Source organism: Agelaius phoeniceus, chromosome 22, assembly GCF_051311805.1.
Source record: "Agelaius phoeniceus isolate bAgePho1 chromosome 22, bAgePho1.hap1, whole genome shotgun sequence".
Taxonomy (NCBI): domain Eukaryota; kingdom Metazoa; phylum Chordata; class Aves; order Passeriformes; family Icteridae; genus Agelaius; species Agelaius phoeniceus.
This window is the reverse complement of record NC_135286.1, coordinates 2407329-2428583: the sequence shown is the minus strand read 5'-3', so window position 1 is coordinate 2428583 and position 21255 is coordinate 2407329. Positions and strand designations below refer to the sequence as shown.

The following is a 21255-nucleotide window of genomic DNA, read 5'->3' as shown; positions in this document are numbered from 1 at the left end:
TGGGGTGGGCAAAGGATGCAAAAAGCTTTGAAGCACCTTTTCCTGGAGGTTTTTCCTCTTGGAGTTTTCCTCATTCCTGCCTGGCTGCTGCTTCAATAAATAAACTGAGAATCAACAATAACACTCCTGAACATCTCTGGGATGCAAAACAGGCACTAAAACAAGATCACTTCTTCATTTAACCAGCAGCCTGAGATCAATAAAATGCTGCTGCAGGTCAGAGAAATCAGAGCAGAGGCGGGGGCAGAGCTTGGCTGGGATTGTGATTGCAGGAAAAACAACAAAAACAAAAAAATCTACTCCAGGGTCAGAGCCTGGGCATGGCTGCTGCAGGTGCCCCTGTCCCTGGATGGGCAGGACAGGTCTGTGATGCCCAGGGAGGCCCCATTTCCCTGAGGTCCCTGCCCTGGAGAGGAGCTGGCACTCGGCAGGGAGCAGAGTGAATGTCACCTGCACTGGGGGGGTGACACAGCCCTGGGAGCTGCCACAGAATCCTGGCATGGTTTGGGGTAGAAGGGCTCAAAGCCCATGCAGTGCCATGGCAGGGACACCTCCCACTGTCCCAGGTGCTCCCAGCCCTGTCCAGCCTGGCCTGGGGCACTGCCAGGGATCCAGGGGCAGCCACAGCTGCTCTGGGCACCTGTGCCAGGGCCTGCCCACCCTCACAGCCAGGAATTTCTCCCCAAAATCCCTCCCAGTTCTCCCTTTTCCCAGTTTGAATTCATTCCCCTTTGGCCTGGCACTGCAGTTCCTGGTGCTGAGTCTCCTGCAGCTCCTGGCAGGTGCTCTGAGGGCTCCACTCAACCTTTCCTTCTCCAGGCTGAGCATTCCCAACTCTCCCAGCCCTGGATCACATCCCTCCTCTGGCAGGAGCAATTTCTCCCCCAAATCCCACCTAATTCTCCAATTTTCCACTTGGAACTCATTCTCCCTTGTCCTGGCACTGCAGTTCCTGGTGCTGAGTCCATCTTCAGTTCTCCTGCAGGTCCTGGGATGCTGAGGAGGCTCCACTCAACCTTTCCTTCTCCAGGCTGAACATTCCCAGCCTGGCTCCTGTCCCTTTATCAGCTTCACATCCCTCCTCTGGTAGGAGCAATTACTTCCCCAAATCCCACCCAATTCTCCCCTTTTCCAGTGTGAATTCATTCCCCCTTGTCCTGGCACTGCAGTTCCTGGTGCTGCGTCTCCTGCAGCTCCTGGCAGGAGCTCTGAGTGCTCCACTCAACCTTTCCTTCTCCAGGCTGAACATTCCCAACTCTGCCAGCCTGGCTCCTGTCCCTTTATCAGCTTCACATCCCTCCTCCGACAGGAGCAATTTCTCCCCAAAATCCCACCCAATTCTCCCCTTTTCCAGTGTGAATTCATTCCCCCTTGTTCTGGCACTGCAGTTCCTGAAGCTGCTGTGAGGGCTCCACTCATCTTTCCTTCTCCAGGCTGAACATTCCCAACTTTCCCAGCCTGGATCACATCCCTCCTCTGGCAGGAGCAATTTCTTCCCAAAATCCCATCCAATTCTCTCCTTTTGAATTAATTCTCCCTTGAACTGCAGTTCCTGGTGCTGAGTCCCTCTCCAGCTCTCCTGACAGGAGCTGTGAGGGCTCCACTCAACCTTTCCTTCTCCAGGCTGAACATTCCCAACTCTCCCAGCCTGGATCCTGTCCCTTTATCAGCTTCACACCCCTCCTCTGGCCTTGCTCCAGCAATTCCCTGTCCCCTTCTGTTGAGTTTACTTTTATCCAGGAGCCTTTCGAGTGCTGCTGTTGTAGCTGGGGCCAGGCCCAACCCAGAGCTGAGCACAGGCATCAATTGGGATTTATTTAAACCCTGCAGAAAAGATAAAAAACCCCTCTCACCCCTCTCCACTCGCTCTTAATTTCTGAATTTCTCGCAGATAATACCAGAGCAGAAACAGGATAATCACAACATTAAACACAGGCAACACAGGAGCCCTGCTCCTGGAATAATCATCCCACCCACACAAATGCTGCTCCTGGGAAGGGAGGCAGGAGCTGAGCTCCATCTGCCTGTGCCAAAGATGCTCCTGTGGGTGGGGGATAAAGCTCTGAAGCTGTGCTGAGGTGATGAATCCCAGAGGCTGAATGAGCCTCGTTCATAGGGGGGGATCAGTGACTTTTCCCTCAATCTCCTCAGCCCTCCTGGGAGGGGAAGGCAGAGCCCTGGTCCTGCTGGGATTAGTGGCACTTCTCAAGGGCTCAGGGGCGTTCAGCACGTGTGGATTCTCAAAGGCTCACAGGGTGTTCAGCACTTTTGGGGCTCCTGCTTTGTCTGCTGCTGTGGAGATGACCCCGAGGTGTTGCAAAGTCTCTTTTTCCCAGCCCTGAGACTCAAGCAGAAGTCAGGATTCCTTGGTTCTCCTTCTCAAGGTTGTTTATTTTTCCTTATCTGTCAGGCAGGTCAGATTGTGGCACAGTCCCTGCCCATGAGGTGGTGTTGGCTTTTTATACTAAGAACTACGTGTACTTTATTTACAATCATTTTTTAATACCTATCACCTATGTCAGACAGTGAGCTTCTACCTTAAACCAATCCAAAAGTGCCACCATCCCAGCAGAAGATGGAGGCCAAGAGGAAGAAGGAGGAGAGGACACGCCCAGATTCCTCCATCTTGCCTCTTGAACCCCCATTCTAAAACCCCAAAATTCTACATTGTCACCCTGTGATAAATTCACTGTCATTCTACTTAAACTCTTCATATAAAGGTGGTCATTTCAAGGTGTTGCAAAGTCTCTTTTTGCCAGCCCCAAGACCCAAGAAGAAGTCAGGATTCCTTGGTTCTCCTTCTCAAAGTTGTTTATTTTTCCTTATCTGTAACATCCTTTCTCTGACCTGCTGAGGTCTGCCCAGCAGGTTGGGTTGTGGCACGCTGACACCAGGCTTGGAAATCTCCCGTTTTTTGGGGTGATTCTTAATTAGTTTGGCATTTCCTTCTCCTGCAGAGTCCTTTATTTGAGGGTGATGAATCTGAGGCCACTTAGAGGCTGTTTTTATTATATTATTATGTATTATATTATATTTTTATAATAATAGAATATTTATATATTATTTATAATTATATAATATTTTACATTATATTATGTATTTATATTATATCTTTGTTGTATTATCATATTATTATCTATTATATCATTATGTTTTTATTTTTATTATATAAAATTAATTTTTTATAATTTTATTTTATTATATATTTTATATTATTTTATATTATCCTTTATTTTAATTAATATGATATATAATTTAATCATACTATAGTTTCATATATTACATTATTATGTCTTTATTATATTATTATATTATTTTATTAATTTTATAATTCTAAGACTATTTTATTAATATAAAATATATTAATAGTAATATAATATTAATTAATATAATATTAATATATTAATATATAATTTAATAACAGTATAATTTAACAACAGTATAATTTAACAATATATAATTAATATACATATATAATATTTAAAATCATTATTATTTTAACTAATTTTTATATATTATATCATTTTAATTTGTTTTTCTTATTTATTTTTGCAGCCTGACAGGCACCACAGTCCCTGACCTCATTGTCAGCACCCAGCACCAGATGTGGCTCCTCTTCCAGACCGACAGTGTCAGCAACCTGCTGGGCTTCAAAGCCACCTATGAAGGTAGCCCAGGCTCCTCCCTCCCAGTTCCCCTTTTCCCAAAATATCAGGGACCAGCTGGGTGCAGGGAGAAAACGGAGCTCCTCTAAATAAACCAAAACTGGGTGCAGGGATTGGGCAGAAAAGGGAGCTCCTCTAAATAAACCAAAACTGGGTGCAGGGATTGGGCAGAAAAGGGAGCTCCTCTAAATAAATCAAAGCTCTGAAGGTTTGGTTTTATTTATTTTTTTTTTCCTTAAGAGTTTCCTTTCCCATCCAAGCTGGCTGGGTGGGGGCTGCCCCGTTGCCATTTCAGGTGTTTTATTGGAAAAAAAAAAAAAAGGGAATTTCAGCTGACAGGAACAGATTGTGCCTGTGGGAGGGGATGGGATGGGATGGGGGAATCCCTGGTTCCAGCAGATCTCTGGTGTCAGCTGCTTTAAAATGGGCTGTTCCAGGTGAAATCAAAGTTAATAAAAGTTAATATTGGGATTTTTTTCAAAGAAACTCATGGAATGCAGCAAAATGTGAGTGCTCAAGTCTGGCCTAAGCTTGTGTGTTTGCTGTTGTCACAGGTGTTGGCAAAAATAGGGAAACTGTGAGGGGAAATGTCCCTGAGAGGTGCTGGAAGTGCCCAGTGGGAGCGTTCAGCTCTGGAATTTCCAGCCCCAAATGCACATTATTCATTTTAAATAATGAAAGTTTGCAGCCTGTGTAAATCACTTGGGTCTCAGTTCAGCTCTGGCTCCTTGATGTTCCCCAAAATCGCTCCCAAATCTCCAATCCCAACTTTTATCCTCCTGAACAGATTTTTTTTTTTTTTCTCTCATTTAATGAACAATAATTCAGCATTTCCAGTGCTTGGCAGAAGGAGTTTGGATTAAGCTCCACTTTCCTGGAGAACCCTTTCCTTCCTCCCCACTGCACAAAGCTGAGGGATGCTGAATTTTTTGGCATCCTGGGGCTTCCCTTCTCCCTTTCTTCCTTTAATCCTGGGTGATTTGTTGGGAAAACTCCTTGCCCTGTGAAGCTGCCCTTCCACATCCCTCAGGATATTCCTGCAGAATTCCCAGCCCCCTGTAACAGCTGGGACAAAGGGTTCCTTCAGACCACATTGTTCAGAAGTTCCTGATAAATTTAGGATTGGTTAAAGAAGATCCAGACTCCCATAATTTCTTCTTTTTGAGGGATATTCCCCTATTTGAATTCCAAAAAAAAAAAAAAAAAAAAACCTTATTTCTTCTACTGATGAACCTGAGTTTATGCCAAGCAATAGCATAACAGTAAATGAATTTTATAAATTCCTGTGGTAAGAACAGAAACATCACAAAAAACCCCACCAAAAATCCAGAACAAAGCCAAATTGTAATTCACTGTTGCATTGCTTTAACAGAAAGCCAGAATTTCAAATTAAAACCAGATTTATGGGCGCTCCCACACTAATTTAATTTGGATTTCTGCTGGAATTGGGAAGGAGCTGAGTCAGGTCTGAGCCCCCTGCTGCAGGCAGGGGATGATTAAAAGCTGTTTATTGTCAGGGGAGTGCTGAGCAAGGCTTTGGCTGTGGAGAGCTGGAATTCAGCCCCACGGTGCTGAAGAGGCTTAGGAGCTCTGCAGGGCTGGAGCTGGAGATTTCCTCCCCTGCCCTTTGTGCTTTTCATCAAACTTCTTCATCTTACCACAGGAATTGATACAATTGATTTACTTTTATGCTCTTGCTTGGAAATAAACTCCAGTTCTTCAGCAGAAGAAATAAGGATTTTATTTTATTTTTTTTTTCCAAACTTAGCTGGGATGAGCTGCTGTTTCCTGCAGCTCTTCTGCCAATTATCCAGGTGGGAATCCAGCTCTGGATTTATTTATTTTTTTTTAGGTTCTGCATCTCCCACTCCCCTGTTTTGTTGGTGTTGGGGTCTCTCAGGAGGCCAAGGGGTTTCCATCCCTCCTTCTCTGCTCTCCCATTAAATTTAATTTAATTTGAATCAAATTTAATTTAATGGCTTGAGCAGGAGCCACAGAAGGGCTTTGAGCTCGTGCTGTGCTGAGCTCAGCTCTGCCAGGGTCCTGTTCCTGGTGTTTAAGCCTGGCCCAAAGCTCAGGACAGGGTTTAAAGTGATGCTGGTCCCAGCAGAGCCGGGCCCAGTGCTGCCCTTGCTCTGCTCTGCTGGTTTTGGGTGGCAGGGAGGGGCAGGAAGGGATTTTTCCTTTTAATTCACCCCCTCCTTGGTGTGTTTTCTCTTTAGATCTGTTTTTTTCTGGAATCCCAGACCAGTTTGGGTTGGAAGGGGCCTTAATGTCCATCCTGTTCCACCCCTTCCATAGGGTCAGAACCAGAGAATCCTTTGGGCTGGAATGGGATAAAAATGGGATCATTTTTATTCATTCTTGGAGGCAAAAACTAAAAGGCAACAGAAACACCCTGGTCTTGATTCCTCCATATTCTTACCTGACCCCATTAGCTTTAATTAATTAATTAAGCAAGGTCATTTAAGTACAAAATCCTGTGTGTGAGGTAAAACATTTTCCTGGGTGTTTCCTGACTGGGGGTGACATTTGTGGTGTTTCCTCAGTCTCACAAATCCTTCACCCTGTGGCTACCCCTTCCAGAAACCACAGTTTGACTTGCTGGCAGCTCCAAAAATCCTCGTTTTTCCCCAGAAAATTCCTCATTTTCCCCCCAGAAAAATTCCTCATTTTCCCCCCAGAAAAATTCCACATTTTCCCCTCAGAAAAATTCCTCATTTCCCCCCAGAAAAATTCCTCATTTCCCCCCAGAAAAATTCCTCATTTTCCCTCAGAAAAATTCCTCATTTTCCCTCAGAAAAATTCATCGTTTTCCCCCAGAAAAATTCCTCATTTTCCCCCAGAAAAATTTCTCGTTTTCCCCCAGAAAAATCCTCATTTTCCCTCACAAAAATCCTCATTTTCCTTCACAAAAATCCTCATTTTCCCTCACAAAAACCCTCATTTTCCCCCCTTTCCTCCTGCAAGAGCAGGAATTCCCAGGGAGGAGCAGCCTGGATTTGGGGAGGTGTGAGGGAGGTTTTTTTCTTATTCCTCACCCAATTTCCCACCCACCACCCTCAGCCAAACAGCACAAAGAGCTCTGCAAAATTCCTGCTGCCACATTTTTCCCTCAGAAAACGCAGTTTTGTCAAAAAATTTCCCCCTGTATGAATAATATTTGATGGGGAAAGCTGTGAAAGATTCATGTCAACTTGTTTCCTTTCAATAATGTCAAAACACTTGGTTTGGATGTTCTTGTTTAGTTTTGACTTTTATTATTCTAATGTGGAAGTGATTTTGCTTTAAACATTCATCAGGAGGAATGTTTCAATCTTATTGAAGTAACATGTTTTGATATTTTTGAATCACTCCTTTTTTCTTCTTTTTTTTTAATGGAACTTCTGCCCTGCTCAATATTTCATGGATTTTACTCCCTTCCACAAAGAAATGCAGGAACCAGGGGATTTTCCTCAGGTCAAAAAAATGGAATTTCCAAATAAATTCCATTTCCTGACCTCTGTGAGGTGATGAAACCTTCGAGCTGTGTTTGCTTGCTGCTGACAAGGAGAGGGTGGGAATTGGGAGCTCTAATTCCTCATTTTCCTCCCATTTTTAACCCCCTGATTGGAGCTGGGTGACAGGAAAGGGTGAGGAGGGAGGAGACCCTGCAGTGATGTCTTTATTCTCTCTCATCCAAGGGTCAAAATGCTGATTTTACCTCACTTGGCTGCGTTTTTTCCTGAGCTCCTGATGCCCTCAGCACACCCCGATTTTATTGATGCTGCACATTCCCAGCTCCCTTTGGAATCCCAGCTCTGGAAATTCTGCTTTTCCCTAAGCTGGAGCTGCTTGGTGCAGAATTTCTGTGATTCCCATCCCTGCCCAAGCTGAGGGAAACATTTGGGGCTGGCTCTGGGGTTTTGGCATCTCTGACCCTTCTGGGGAGGCTCCTGTGGCCTTCAGGAGGACGGGGCTGCCATGGCTCAGGCAGGAACTTTTTGTGTCCATTTGTGGAATTTTGGGGCTGCCAGAATGGGAATTTTTATTTCCATTTGTGGGGGAGTTTTGGGGCTCTCAGGATGGGAATTATTTGGTGTTGGTGTGTGGAATTTTGGAGCTGCCATGATGGGGTCAGGCTGGATTTTTTAATGTCCATTTGTGGAGGAGTTTTGGGCCTGCCACAATGGGAATTTCTTGTGTCCGTGTGTGGAATTTTGGGGCTGCCAAGATGGGAATTTTTGTGTCCATGTGTGGAATTTTGGAGCTGCCACAATGGGAATTTCTTGTATCCATTTGTGGAGGAGTTTTGGGCCTGCCACAATGGGAATTTCTTGTGTCTGTGTGTGGAATTTTGGGGCTGCCAAGATGGGAATTTTTGTGTCCATGTGTGGAATTTTGGAGCTGCCACAATGGGGATTTCTTGTATCCATTTGTGGAGGAGTTTTAGGGCTGCCACAATGGGAATTTCTTGTGTCCATGTGTGGAATTTTGGGGCTGCCAAGATGGAAATTTTTTTTGTCCAGGTGTGGAATTTTGGGGCTGCCAGAATGGGAATTTTTATTTCCATTTGTGGGGGAGTTTTAGGGCTGCCACAATGGGAGTTTTTTGTGTCCATGTGTGGAATTTTGGGGCTGCCAGAATGGGAATTTTTATTTCCATTTGTGGGGGAGTTTTGGGGCTCTCAGGATGGGAATTTTTTGGTGTTGGTGTGTGGAATTTTGGAGCTGCCATGATGGGGTCAGGCTGGATTTTTTAATGTCCATTTGTGGAGGAGTTTTGGGCCTGCCACAATGGGAATTTCTTGTGTCCGTGTGTGGAATTTTGGGGCTGCCAAGATGGGAATTTTTGTGTCCATGTGTGGAATTTTGGCACTTCCACAATGGGAATTTCTTGTATCCATTTGTGGAGGAGTTTTGGGCCTGCCACAATGGGAATTTCGTGTGTCCGTGTGTGGAATTTTGGGGCTGCCAGAATGGGAATTTTTATTTCCGTTTGTGGGGGAGTTTTAGGGCTGCCACAATGGGAGTTTTTTGTGTCCATGTGTGGAATTTTGGGGCTGCCAGAATGGGAATTTTTATTTCCATTTGTGGGGGAGTTTTGGGGCTGTCAGGATGGGAATTTTTTGGTGTTGGTGTGTGGAATTTTGGAGCTGCCATGATGGGGTCAGGCTGGATTTTTTAATGTCCATTTGTGGAGGAGTTTTGGGCCTGCCACAATGGGAATTTCTTGTGTCCATGTGTGGAATTTTGGGGCTGCCAGGATGGGAATTTTTGTGTCCATGTGTGGAATTTTGGGGCTGCCACAATGGGAATTTCTTGTATCCATTTGTGGAGGAGTTTTAGGGCTGCCACAATGGGAATTTCTTGTGTCCTTGTGTGGAATTTTGGACCTGCCAGAATGGGAATTCTTATTTCCATTTGTGGGGGAGTTTTAGGGCTGCCACAATGGGAGTTTTTTGTGTCCATTTGTGGAATTTTGGGGCTGCCAGAATGGAAATTTTTATTTCCATTTGTGGGGGAGGTTTGGGGCTCTCAGGATGGGAATTATTTGGTGTTGGTGTGTGGAATTTTGGAGCTGCCATGATGGGGTCAGGCTGGATTTTTTAATGTCCATTTGTGGAGGAGTTTTGGGCCTGCCACAATGGGAATTTCTTGTGTCCGTGTGTGGAATTTTGGGGCTGCCAGAATGGGAATTTTTATTTCCATTTGTGGGGGAATTTTGGGGCTGTCAGGATGGGAATTTTTTGGTGTTGGTGTGTGGAATTTTGGAGCTGCCATGATGGGGTCAGGCAGGAATTTTTTATGTCCACGTGTGGAGGAGTTTCGGAGCTGTCACAATGGGAGTTTTTTGTGTCAGTGTGTGGAATTTTGGGGCTGCCACAATGGGAATTTTTAATGTCCATTTATGGAGGAGTTTTAGGGCTGTCACAATGGGAATTTCTTGTGTCCGTGTGTGGAATTTTGGGGCTGCCAGAATGGGAATTTTTATTTCCATTTGTGGGGGAGTTTTAGGGCTGCCACAATGGGAGTTTTTTGTGTCCATGTGTGGAATTTTGGGGCTGCCAGAATGGGAATTTTTATTTCCATTTGTGGGGGAGTTTTAGGGCTGCCACAATGGGAATTTCTTGTGTCCATGTGTGGAATTTTGGGACTGCCATGATGGGGTCAGGCAGGAATTTCTGTGTCCATTTGTGGAGGAGTTTCAGGGCTGCCAGGATGGGAATTTTTTGTGTCCGTGCATGGAATTTTGGAGCTGCCACAATGGGAATTTCTTGTATCCATTTGTGGAGGAGTTTTGGGGCTGCCACAATGGGAATTTCTTGTGTCCATGTGTGGAACTTTGGGACTGCCATGATGGGGTCAGGCAGGAATTTCTGTGTCCATTTGTGGAGGAGTTTCAGGGCTGCCACAATGGGAATTTTTTATGTCCGTATGTGGAATTTTGGGGCTGCCAGGATGGGAATTTTTTGTGTCTGTGCATGGAATTTTGGGGCTGCCACAGCCCAGGCAGGGTGTGACAGCCATGGGTGTTCTGAGTGGCAGCAGGGAGCATCCCCAGCCCTCAGGTCCCTGTCAGACACGCTGATAAATGTTCCACATCCACTCCTCCCATCCCAGCTCGTTGCTATTCCTTGAGTTTTCCAGCTGAATTTTCATTTCATGCTAAGCACTGCTGGCCTTGTGCGTTTTTGAGGGGAGGAATGAACAGTTCAGTGCAGCTTTAACACCCAAAATTTTCATTTTCCATCCCTAATATGCAAGTGCAGCTCCTAAACAGTTGGATTTGGAAAGTGTGCAGGAAGATCCGTAAATCCTGGCAAAGTGCTTTCACTGAGAGGCAAAAAAACCTCAGCCTGTTTCATGAAAACTTTTAATATTAATTTATGTTAAATTATTTTGGGGATGCTTCATTAGCCAGCAGTGAGTTTTCAGCTCGAGATGCAGCAGAAGCTCAGTGACTCCTGCTCAAAATACACCTGGATGTGGAGTTGCCTGGAGCCAGAATAATAATGAGGGTGCTTGTTGTTATTCCAGCCAAATTGGGATATTAGAGGGAGTCATGCAAATCTCAGCTCCCATGGTTTGCCTCTGTAGAGGAAGTGTCAGAAAAGAGATTTCCAATTTGGTGCAAGAAATTGGAAACGGGGAGGAAAAAGACAGCGAGACTGATCAGAGATGATGGGGATGAAAACCAGAGGAGTGTGGAGCAGATAAATAATGTGGGAACACTAAGGAGGAATGAAGGGATGAAGTTTTTGGGGATAAAAACCAGAGGATTGGGAGAGTAGAGGAACGTGGGGCAGATAAATTATGTGGGAACACTCAGGAGGAATGAAAGAATGAAGTGTTTGGGGATAAAAACCAGAGGACTTGGAGAGGAGTGAGGAGCAGATAAATAATGTGGGAACACTCAGGAGGAATGAAGTTTTTGGGGATAAAAACGAGAGGATTGGGAGAGGAGAGGAGTGTGGAGCAGATAAACAATGTGGAAGTACTAAAGAGGAGTGAGGTTTTTGGAGCTAATAGTGATCCAGGGCAGGGAGCCTTTTGGAAATGGGATGGAGGGGAGCAGGAGATAACAGGAAATTGTGCCTTTCCTTATCCCAAAACCCTGGATTTGAGTGGGGGGGAGCTGTCAGGAGGGGTTTTTAGGAGAAAATCAGGGTTGGGATGCCACAACCTGTGGGGGCTGCACCAGCTGGGCCTCAGCCCCTTCCCCACACCCAAACCCTGTGTGTTCTCTCTTCCAGCCCTTTCCTTACACACAAATTCATTCTTCCAGCCCTTTTACTACACCCCAAATCCTGTTTTCTCTCTTCCAACCCCTTCCCACACCCTGTGTTCTCTCTCTTCCAGCCCCTTCCCACACCCAAACCCTGTGTGTTCTCTCTTCCAACCCTTTCCTTACACCCAAATTCATCCTTCCAGCCCTTTTACTACACCCCAAATCCTGTTTTCTCTCTTCCAGCCCCTTCCCCACACCCCAACCCTGTGTTCTCTCTCTTCCAGCCCCTTCCCACACCCAACCCCGTATTTTCTCTCTTCCAGCCCTTTCCTTACACCCAAATTCATTCTTCCAACCCTTTCACTACACCCCAAATCCTGTTTTCTCTCTTCCAACCCCTTCCCCACACCCCAGCCCTGTGTTCTTTCTCTTCCAGCCCTTTCCCCTACACCCAAATTCTGTGTTCTCTCTTTGAGCCCCTTCCCCATACCCAAGTTCTCTGTTCCTTCTCTCTCTTCCAGTCCCTTCCCCACACCCCAACCCCATGTTTTCTCTCTTCCAAGCTTTTCCTTACACCCAAATTCATTCTTCCAACCCTTTCACTACACCCCAAATCCTGTTTTCTCTCTTCCAACCCCTTCCCCACACCCAAACCCTGTGTTCTCTCTCTTCCAGCCCCTTCCCCACACCCCAACCCTGTGTTCTCTCTCTTCCAGCCCCTTCCCCACACCCCAGCCCTGTGTTCTCTCTCTTTGAACCCCTTCCCCACACCCATATCCTGTGTTCTCTCTCTTCCAGCCCTTTCCTTACACCCCAAATCCTGTTCTCTCTCTTCCAGCCCCTTCCCCACACCCCAACCCTGTCTTCTCTCTCTTCCAACCCCTTCCCCACACCCAGATTCTCCGTTTTCTCCCTCCCAGCCCCTTCCCTCACCCAACCCTGTGTTGTTTCTCCCTTCCAGAGATCGACCAGGGCAGCTGTGGGGATCCCGGCGTCCCCGCCTTCGGCCGCCGCGAGGGCTCCCGCTTCCGCCACGGGGACACCCTGCACTTCCAGTGCCAGCCCGCCTTCGAGCTCAAGGGCCACAAAAGCATCACCTGCCAAAAGAGCAGCCAGTGGTCTGCTCAGAAACCTGTGTGTGTTTGTAAGTGGGTCAGCAGCTCCCTGGGCCCCCTCCGAGGGGACGCCGAGGTGGTGGCGCCTGCCCCGGTGGCGCCTTCAGCCAGCTTGGGGACAGGTTTGGGCTCCTCACTGGGCAGGGCAGGGGAGATTTGGGCTGTGCTGGGCTCTCCTTGCCTTGTCCTGAGGGAAAATCAGCCCTTGGTGGCCAGGACCCAGCAAATTCCAGATTTAAACCTGGATTTTCTTTGCAGAGAGATTTGGGCTGTGCTGGGCTCTCCCTGCCTTGTCCTGAGGGAAAATCAGCCCTTGGTGGACAGGACCCAGCAAATTCCAGATTTAAACCTGGATTCTCTTTGTGTAGAGAGATTTGGGCTCTGCTGTGTTCTCTCTGCCTTGTCCTGAGGGAAAATCAGCCCTTGGTGGTCGGCACAGACAAGAGATGGCCAAATTCCAGATTTAAACATGGATTTTCTTTGTAGAGAAAGTTTTGGGCTGTGCTGGGTTCTCCCTTCCCAGAGGGAAAATCAGCCCTTGGTGGACAGGACCCAGCAAATTCCAGATTTAAACCTGGATTTTCTTTGCAGAGAGATTTGGGCTGTGCTGGGCTCTCCCTTCCCAGAGGGAAAATCAGCCCTTGGTGGCCAGGACCCAGCAAATTCCAGATTTAAACCTGGATTTTCTTTGCAGAGAGATTTGGGCTGTGCTGGGCTCTTCCTGCCTTGTCCTGAGGGAAAATCAGCCCTTGGTGGCCAGGACCCAGCAAATTCCAGATTTAAACCTGGATTTTCTTTGCAGAGAGATTTGGGCTGTGCTGGGCTCTTCCTGCCTTATCCTGAGGGCAAATCAGCCCTTGGTGGCCAGGACCCAGCAAATTCCAGATTTAAACCTGGGGTCTCTTTGTAGAGCAGGATTTGGGCTGTGCTGGGCTCTCCCTGCCTTGTCCTGAGGGAAAATCAGCCCTTGGTGGACAGGACCCAGCAAATTCCAGATTTAAACCTGGATTCTCTTTGTAGAGCAGGATTTGGGCTGTGCTGGGCTCATCCTTGCCTTGTCCTGAGGGAAAATCAGCCCTTGGTGGCCTTGGCGCAGAGAGGACCCAGCAAATTCCAGATTTAAACCTGGATTCTCTTTGTGTAGAGAGATTTGGGCTCTGCTGTGTTCTCTCTGCCTTGTCCTGAGGGAAAATCAGGTCCTTGGTAGACAGGACCCAGCAAATTCACAATTTAAACCTGGATTCTCTTTGTAGAGAAAGTTTTGGGCTGTGTTGGGCATTCCCTGCCTTGTCCTGAGGGAAAAATCAGCCCTTGGTGGCCAGCACAGACAGGAGCTGGCCAAATTCACAATTTAAACGTGGATTCTGTTTGCAGAGAGAGATTTGGGCTGTGCTGGGTTCTCCCTGCCTTGTCCTGGGACAAGATCAAGTCCTTGGTGGACAGGACCCAGCAAATTCCAGATTTAAACTTGAATTCTCTTTGTAGAGAGATTTGGGCTGTGCTGGGCTCTCCCTTCCCTTCCCAGAGGGAAAATCAGCCCTTGGTGGCCAGCACAGACAGGACATGGCCAAGTCCACAATTTAAACCTGAATTCTGTTTTTTGCCCCTCATTTCTCCCTCATGATCCAGCCCTCTCCAGGCTCCCTCCTGCAGGGCCTGTTTTGCATTTGTTGCCCCATTCTCAGCAGGTTTGGGATGTTCTGCTCTCTGTGGTGACTCAGGATCACATTTTGGGGTGGAAATGGGAGTTCTGCACAGTCCCCATGGGGTTTTAATGCTCTCAGTGTTCTCTGTAGGTATGTTGGGCATTTTGCTTTATTGCCCTGCCAGGACCTTCCTGCAGGAGTTTTCCCCAGAGTTTTCCCTCTGTTTCCCCCAGTTGGTGGTAACCTCACTCTTCTTTTTATCTCCCTTTCTACTTTTTTTAAATCTCCTTTTCTACTTTGTTGGCTCTGTTAAAATCTGGGCCTTGGAGCAGGGGAGTGAGGCTGAGCTTTAAAAAAAAAAACAAAAAAACAGGAAAATGCAGTTTAGGGAGGGGAGAATGGAGAGGGAGAAAGCAAAAATGTTGGTTTTAGAAGAGCAGGTGCCAAACTGGGTGAGATTCCAGTGGAAATGTGGTGTGGCAGGAGCTGATCCATGAAAAGGATGGAGCTGGGGGGGGGGGAAAAACCAGATTTTGCAGGGGGTCTGGAGAGCTGGGAGAAAATTTGGGGTCATGGAGAATGGGGAGAACCAGTTTGAAGCCAGTGCCTTTCTTTTCAAACACTGATTTAAGCTCAGAGAAATGCCTGGGGAAAGGAAGCAATTCCTCTGAGTCCTCCATTTTCCAGCTGCCATCCCTCCCTTCCTGTTTGGTTTTTTTATTTGTAAGCAAATCAGCTGGAGGTGCTGCTGAGGAAATAAATATTGGAGTTTTTCCTGATTATCTGGGAGGTGGGAAGTGTTAGGCTGGTTCTGTGCTGGTTTTTCCTTTTAATTTCTTGGAATTTCAGGTGAATTTGGACAAGTTGGTGCGGCTGAGGCTGGTGCTGAGAGTTTGGAGTGAGAATAAACTTGTGGTTTGTGCTCAGGGCAACAGAACTGGGTGATAACAGACTTAGAAAGGAGATTTTTGGTAAAATAGGATTATTGATATTGATCAGATCAAGCCCCATCCATGCAAAGCATGGCAGGGAATCTTTCAGTTCAAACAATTCCAGCGTGATCTGTTCTCTGTGGCTCTTGAGATATTCATGGCTCAACAAGACAACGTGCAGGGAGTGGGAAAAATCCCTCACAGACCCCTCCTGACCTTCACTCCTGATTCATTGTGGAGCAGGAGGGGTCACAAAATGGACAAAAAGGACAAAATGTGTCCGAATTCCAGGTGGGAAATGTTGGGAGACCATCAGATGTGAGGGGGGGAGATGAGGGAGCCCCTTTTGCTTCTGTGAAATTTGGGGTCTGGGGGTTTGTTCCTTTGAAATTTGGGTGGTGGGGAGTTCGTTCCTGTGGGACTTTGGGAGTCTGGTTGGTTTTGGGGTGTCTGGGGGTGTGTTCCTCTTAAATATGGGTGTCTGGGTGTTAGATTCTGTAAAATATCAGTGTCTGGGTGTCTGTTCCTGTACAATTTAGGTGTCTGAATGTTTATTTCTGTCCAATTTAGGTGTCTGGGTGTTTATTTCTGTGCAATTTGGGTGTCTGGGTGTTTATTTCTGTGCAATTTGGGAGTCTGGGTATTTATTTCTGTACTATTTGAGTGTCTGGGTGTTTATTTCTGTACAATTTGAGTGTCTGCATGGCTGTTTCTGTGCAATTGTGTGTATCTGGGTGTTTGTTCCTGTTCCATCTGGGTGTCTGTTCCTGTTCAGTGTGGGTGTCTGAGTGTTTATTTTTGTACAATTTGGGTATCTGGGTGTCTGTTTCTGTGAGACTTGGATGGCTGGGTGTCTGTTCCTGTTCAATGTGAGTGTCTGAAAGTTTTTTCCCTGTTAAATTCAGGTGTTTGGGTGTCTGTTCCTGTTAAATTTGGGTGTCTGAGTGTTTATTTCTGTACAATTCAGATGTCTGGGTGTTTATTTCTGCACAATTTGGGTGTCTGAGTGTTTATTTCTGTACAATTCAGATGTCTGGGTGTCTGTTCCTGTTCAGTTTGGGTGTCTGGGTGTTTATTTCTGCACAATTTGGGTGTCTGGGTGTTTATTTCTGTACTGTTTGGGTGTCTTTCTGTACAGTTTGGGTGTCTGGGTGTTTATTTCTGCACAATTTGGGTGTCTGGGTGTTTGTTTCTGTACTGTTTGGGTGTCTTTCTGTACAATTTGAGTGTCTGGCTTTGGGTGGTGGCTGAAATTCTTCTCTCTGTCCTGCACCATCCTGGCACTGCTTGATCCAGCTCCATGATTCTGTTGTTGGCTTTAAAAATGGCATTTCCAGGCTTGGGGGATGTGGTGTCTGTCACAGGCCAGGAAACTTTCACACCCAGAACTGGGTTTTGGCCAGAGTTTGTTCCTTTTTCTCAGCAAAACAGGCATTGGGTAAATATTCCTGAAGGAAAACCCTTGTGCTCTGGTTTGGGGATAGAATATCCTGTGGCTGAGGAGATTATCCAGTTCATAAAGGGAGAATCAGCTCCATAATTTCAACTCTGGGGCTGCTGCCACTGAGGATGGAGCTGTGGTGAGGGAGAGGGACATCCCAGAGCTGCCAGAACCTCCAGATCCAGGGTGGGAATTGCTGTTCAAACATCCTCGTGTGGAGTAGAGAAAAAAAAAACCAAAACCCACCTCATTTCCTGATTTTATTTGTCTCCAAAATTCACTTCACAAGGTTTATTTGACAGAAAGAGCAGGGCCCTGCTGCTCCTGGGGGGGGGGGTTCTGCAGTGACAGAGTCTTTCAAGGATCTTTGTTCTTCCCTTCCCTGCTCCTCCTGCCTTTCCCAGATTTCCACCCTGCATTTTCCTCTGGGTGCTCGACCCCGTGCCAGGCAGCGCCGTCCTGTTCCGTGGGGGGATGATTGTGGCCCTTGGAGTGGCCATAAATGTCATTGTCACCTCCTTGGGCAGAGCTCCTGCCTTGGTTTAGGTGCCCTCTCCGCCAGTTCTGGGAGAGTCATCCCAGAATTTCTGCTGCAGCCTCGGTTTGTTGGGATCACACTTGGAAAAATCCAGGTTTTGCTGGACCCGCCTCGTGCCTGACAGGGAATTAAATGGTGGGGGAGTAAAAAGGAGGGGAGTAAAAAGGAGGGGAGTAAAAAGGAGGGGAGTAAAAAGGAGGGGAGTAAAAAGGAGGGGATTTGTGCCCCAAAAATCCTGGGGAAGGGAAGGGTCTGCTCTGACCCCAGCGGGGTTGGATTGGTTGGCGTCGCTCAGCAGTTTTGGGGTCATTGTGGTCGTTCCTGGGAAAGTTTGGGGATAAATCTGGGAAAGTTTGGGTGGATTGGGAGCAAACTCATTCATTTCTGGAAATGTTTGGGTTTGGGGTTCATGTGGTCGTTTCTAGGAATGCTTTGAATGGATTTGGGATAAACTATGTTCATTCATGGGAGTGTTCGATTGGGTTTGGGATTCATGGGGTCATTCCTGGGAAAGTTTAGGGATAAATCTGGGAATGTGTGGATGGATTGGGAGCAAACACATTCATTTCTGGAAATGTTTGGCTTTGGGATTCGTGTGGTCATTCCTGGCAATGTTTGAATGGGTTTGGGATTCATGTGGTCGTTCCTGGGAATGTTTGATTTGATTTGGAATTAATGTGTCTGTTCCTGGGAATGTTTGAATGGATTTGGGATAAATCTGTTCATTCCTGGGAATGTTTGAATGGATTTGGGATCAATCTGTTCATTCCTGGGAATGTTTGACTTGGTTTGGGATCAATCTGTTCATTCCTGGGAATGTTTGACTTGGTTTGGGATTAGTGTGGTTGTTCTGGGAATGTTTGAATGGAACATGTTCATTTCTGGAAATATTTGATTGGGTTTTGTATTCATGGGGTCATTCCTGGGAATGTTTGATTGGGTTTGGGATTCATGGGGTCATTCCTGGGAATGTTTGATTGGGTTTGGGATTCATGTGGTCATTCCTGGGAGTGTTTGAAAGGATTGAGGATAAACATGTTCATTTCTGGGAGTGTTTGAATGGATAGGGAGCAAATACATTCATTCCTGGCAGTGTTTGATTCCATTTGGGGATAAATCTGTTCATTTCTGGGAGTGTTTGGGTTGGGGCATAAACGTGTTCATTCCTGGTTGCTTTTGAATGGACTGGGGACAAATGTGTTCATTCCTGGGAATGTGTGAGTGGATTTGGGATAAATGTGTTTGTTCCTGGGTGTGTTTTTTAACACATATTCATTCCTGGGAATATTGGAAGGGATTGGGAACAAAAGTCTTCATGGATTTGGGATAAACATATTCATTCATTTTAATGGATCTGGGATAAACGTGTCCGTTAACATCCCAGTTATTCCTGCCAAAAAAAATCTGCCCCAGGGAAGTGGTGGCTGCCCAGGAGTGTCCCCCCAGCCCCTGAGGGACAGTCCCATGCAGCATTTGCAGAGGAGGGAGTAGCACAGGAGAGGTGAGCAGCAGCACCACGAGCCTTTTCTCAGGCCAAAAAATGGCCACAAACTTCCACCTTCTTGTGGCCGCGGCAAAAATTCCCGAGGGATCTGCTGGGAGGAGGAAGAGCTCTGTTGGAAATGGTGGGAACTCGGCAGAGGAAGGTGCAGGAGCCTTGGAGCACGTCCCAGGGGCAGATGGCTGCAGGATCCCTGTCCCAGCGGGGATCAGCAGCTCCCAGTTAAGTTTTAAAAAATTTCAGCTCCTTCCCAAAGCCAACCCCTGCTCCTGCTGGAGTGGGTGGCAGTGAAACCTGCTCTTGCCTGCACGTCTATTTTAAATTCAGTGATATTTTCCTCAAGATTTGGTTCCCAAAACCTGCCTGGTTTTCATTCTTCTCCTCATACCTGCAGTCCCACCCCCGGACTGAGCTGAGTTTTTTTTGCTCTGAAATAACAAAACCCTCCCAGTTAATTCTGCTCCAAACTCCTTCCCTCACCTCCCACTTGCCCTGTGGTGCCACAGGGTTTTCAGGAGGAAAAGGCACCGTGAGATGCAGATTTTTATTTTTATTTTTCCCCTTGGAATAACAGATACAGAAAGAGGAAAATACAGAATGTGAAGCACTTTGCTGCCTGGCTGGAGCAGTGCCCTGAGCTTCCAGCACTGTCCTGCTTTCCCAGCCCATCACCAAGTTCTGCCTAGAGGAGGCATTTTTGGAAAAAAAGGAAATGCAAGGCAGAAAATCCACTCCTGTCTCCCCAGCTCTCTCCCAAAAGAGGTCTGTGGGAGCAGGATCTAAAAACTGAGAGGAAAGTCAAGGATTTTGGATTGTTTCCATGGAAACTGCAGTTGTTCCAGGGATTCCTTGCTTGGTTTTCAGCTCCTGACCCCGGTGCCTTCCCTGCTCCCGTGGTGTGACCTCTCCTTGGGATCAGCCCTGGGTTCTCCTGCAGGATGAGCAGGGATGGAGGAGAGAGGTGGGATCTGGGAAGGGAGAATAAAAGAGAGAAGAGAAGGAAGGGAAGAGAAGAGAGAACTGCAGGAATTTCTCCTGCCTGGTCCAGGTTCACATCCATATCTCCCTCCCAAGAAAAGAACCAAGGAGCTGCTCCTTCCTTGTTTCACTGCTCCAAACCAAGGCACAATCCTGGTGCTGCCTGTGGTAATGTGAAAAAATCCCTGTGCTGGTTCATTCATGCCATGGTCTCACTGCTCTGTGTCTGCTGTGATTTATTCTGTATTTAATAAAGGGATTTTTCTCATTGCCTTTGCAGTAATTGGTCAGCAATAAGGATTATTGACAAATGTAGCAATTATTGACAAATAAAAAAAATTATTGACACAGTCAGCTTCGTAAACAGGCCCCTGTGCTGTGCACATAATGAAATGGCCTCTGCTGGCATTTAACAAGGGTAATAAATATTAATTGCAGCCAGGGCTGCTCCCAGCCCGTGCTGCTGATGGGCAGCTGCAGGCAGCAGGGCTGGCCTCTGTCATGTTGGGAATGGCTGCTGCTGCTCAGGGCTCTTGGGGATGCTCCAGCAGCACAGACAGGGACAGCTGGGCTGTCTCCATCCTCTTCCTCCTGACAGCCTGGCCCTGCCTGTGACACCTTGGTAAACAGCTCCTGCTTTGTCCCAGTGTCCAGCTCCAGGGAGGCTGGAGGATCAGAGATGAAAACTTCTTCCATAGCGAGGGAAAACCTCCTTCCAAGTGAACAAGAACTGCCTTCCATAGCGAGGGAAAACCTCCTTCCAAGTGAACAAGAACTGCCTTCCATAGTGAGGGAAAACCTCCTTCCACAGTGAGGGAAAACCTCCTTCCAAGTAAAGAAAAACCGCCTTCCACAGAAAAGAAAAACCTCCTTCCAAGTGAAGAAAAATCTTCCACAGAGAAGGAAAACCTCCTTCCATGGTAAGGAAAAATCTCTTTCCAGTGAGGAAAAATCTCCTTCCACAGAGAGGAAAAATCTCCTTCCACAGCAAGGGAAAACCTGCTTCCACAGTGAAGAAAAATCTTCCGCAGAGAAGGAAGACCTCCTTCCATGGTAAGGAAAAATCTCCTTCCACAGAGAAGAAATCTTCATTCCGCAGTGAGGGAAAACCTCCTTTCACAGTGAGGAAAAATCTTCCACAAAGAGGGAAAGCCTCCTTCTACAGTGAAGAAAAATCTCCTTCCACAGCGAAGAAAAATCTCCTTCCATGGTGAGGGAAATCCTCCTTCCAAAGAGAGGAAAAAACTCCTTCCAAATGAAGAAAAATCTTCCACAGAGAAGGAAAAACCTCCTTCCCCAGTGAGGGAACAGTGAGGAAAAGCCTCCTCTGCCTCACAAGATGAAGAAAATCATCATCTCACAGACTCCATGGTCTTGTTTATGAACCTTGTGGCTCCCTGGGCTGGCTGTTCCCCTCTGGGATGTGATTCCAGCTCCCCTCTCCATCAAGGGGAGCTTTTTCCTGGCCACAGCTTGGCCCAGTGGCCTTGGCCCTCCAGCCCAAACTCGCTTTTCTCCTCACTGATCTTACAGAAAACCAAAATCCTCATTTACTTCCCTGCAGTGGAGACTCTTGGAGGTTTTTGGTTTTTTTTGTTTTGTTTTGTTTTTTTTTTACCAGCTTCTCTTTAATCTGTCACTTTGTTTTATCTGGCAAAGGTTAATTTTATATTCTTCCCTCGCTCTGCTCCTCTCCCCTTTGTCAGCAAGTCCTTTGTTGTTTTATTTT

The 21255-nt window shown here is 46.7% G+C and overlaps 1 protein-coding gene across 3 annotated transcripts in view; it reads left to right on the top strand.

Annotated features, from left to right (window-relative positions):
• CSMD2 (CUB and Sushi multiple domains 2) overlaps positions 1–21255 on the top strand; it is a 276036-nt gene that overhangs the window by 149955 nt on the left and 104826 nt on the right. For 2 of the 3 annotated variants that reach the window (XM_077189434.1, XM_054648279.2), the window contains exons 13-14: positions 3556–3668; positions 12337–12519. The exons of the other annotated variant lie outside the window; for it this stretch is intronic. In XM_077189434.1, coding sequence (XP_077045549.1) covers positions 3556–3668; positions 12337–12519 — 296 coding nt within the window. The remainder of the gene's footprint in view (positions 1–3555; positions 3669–12336; positions 12520–21255) is intronic. 3 annotated transcript variants of the gene reach the window in all.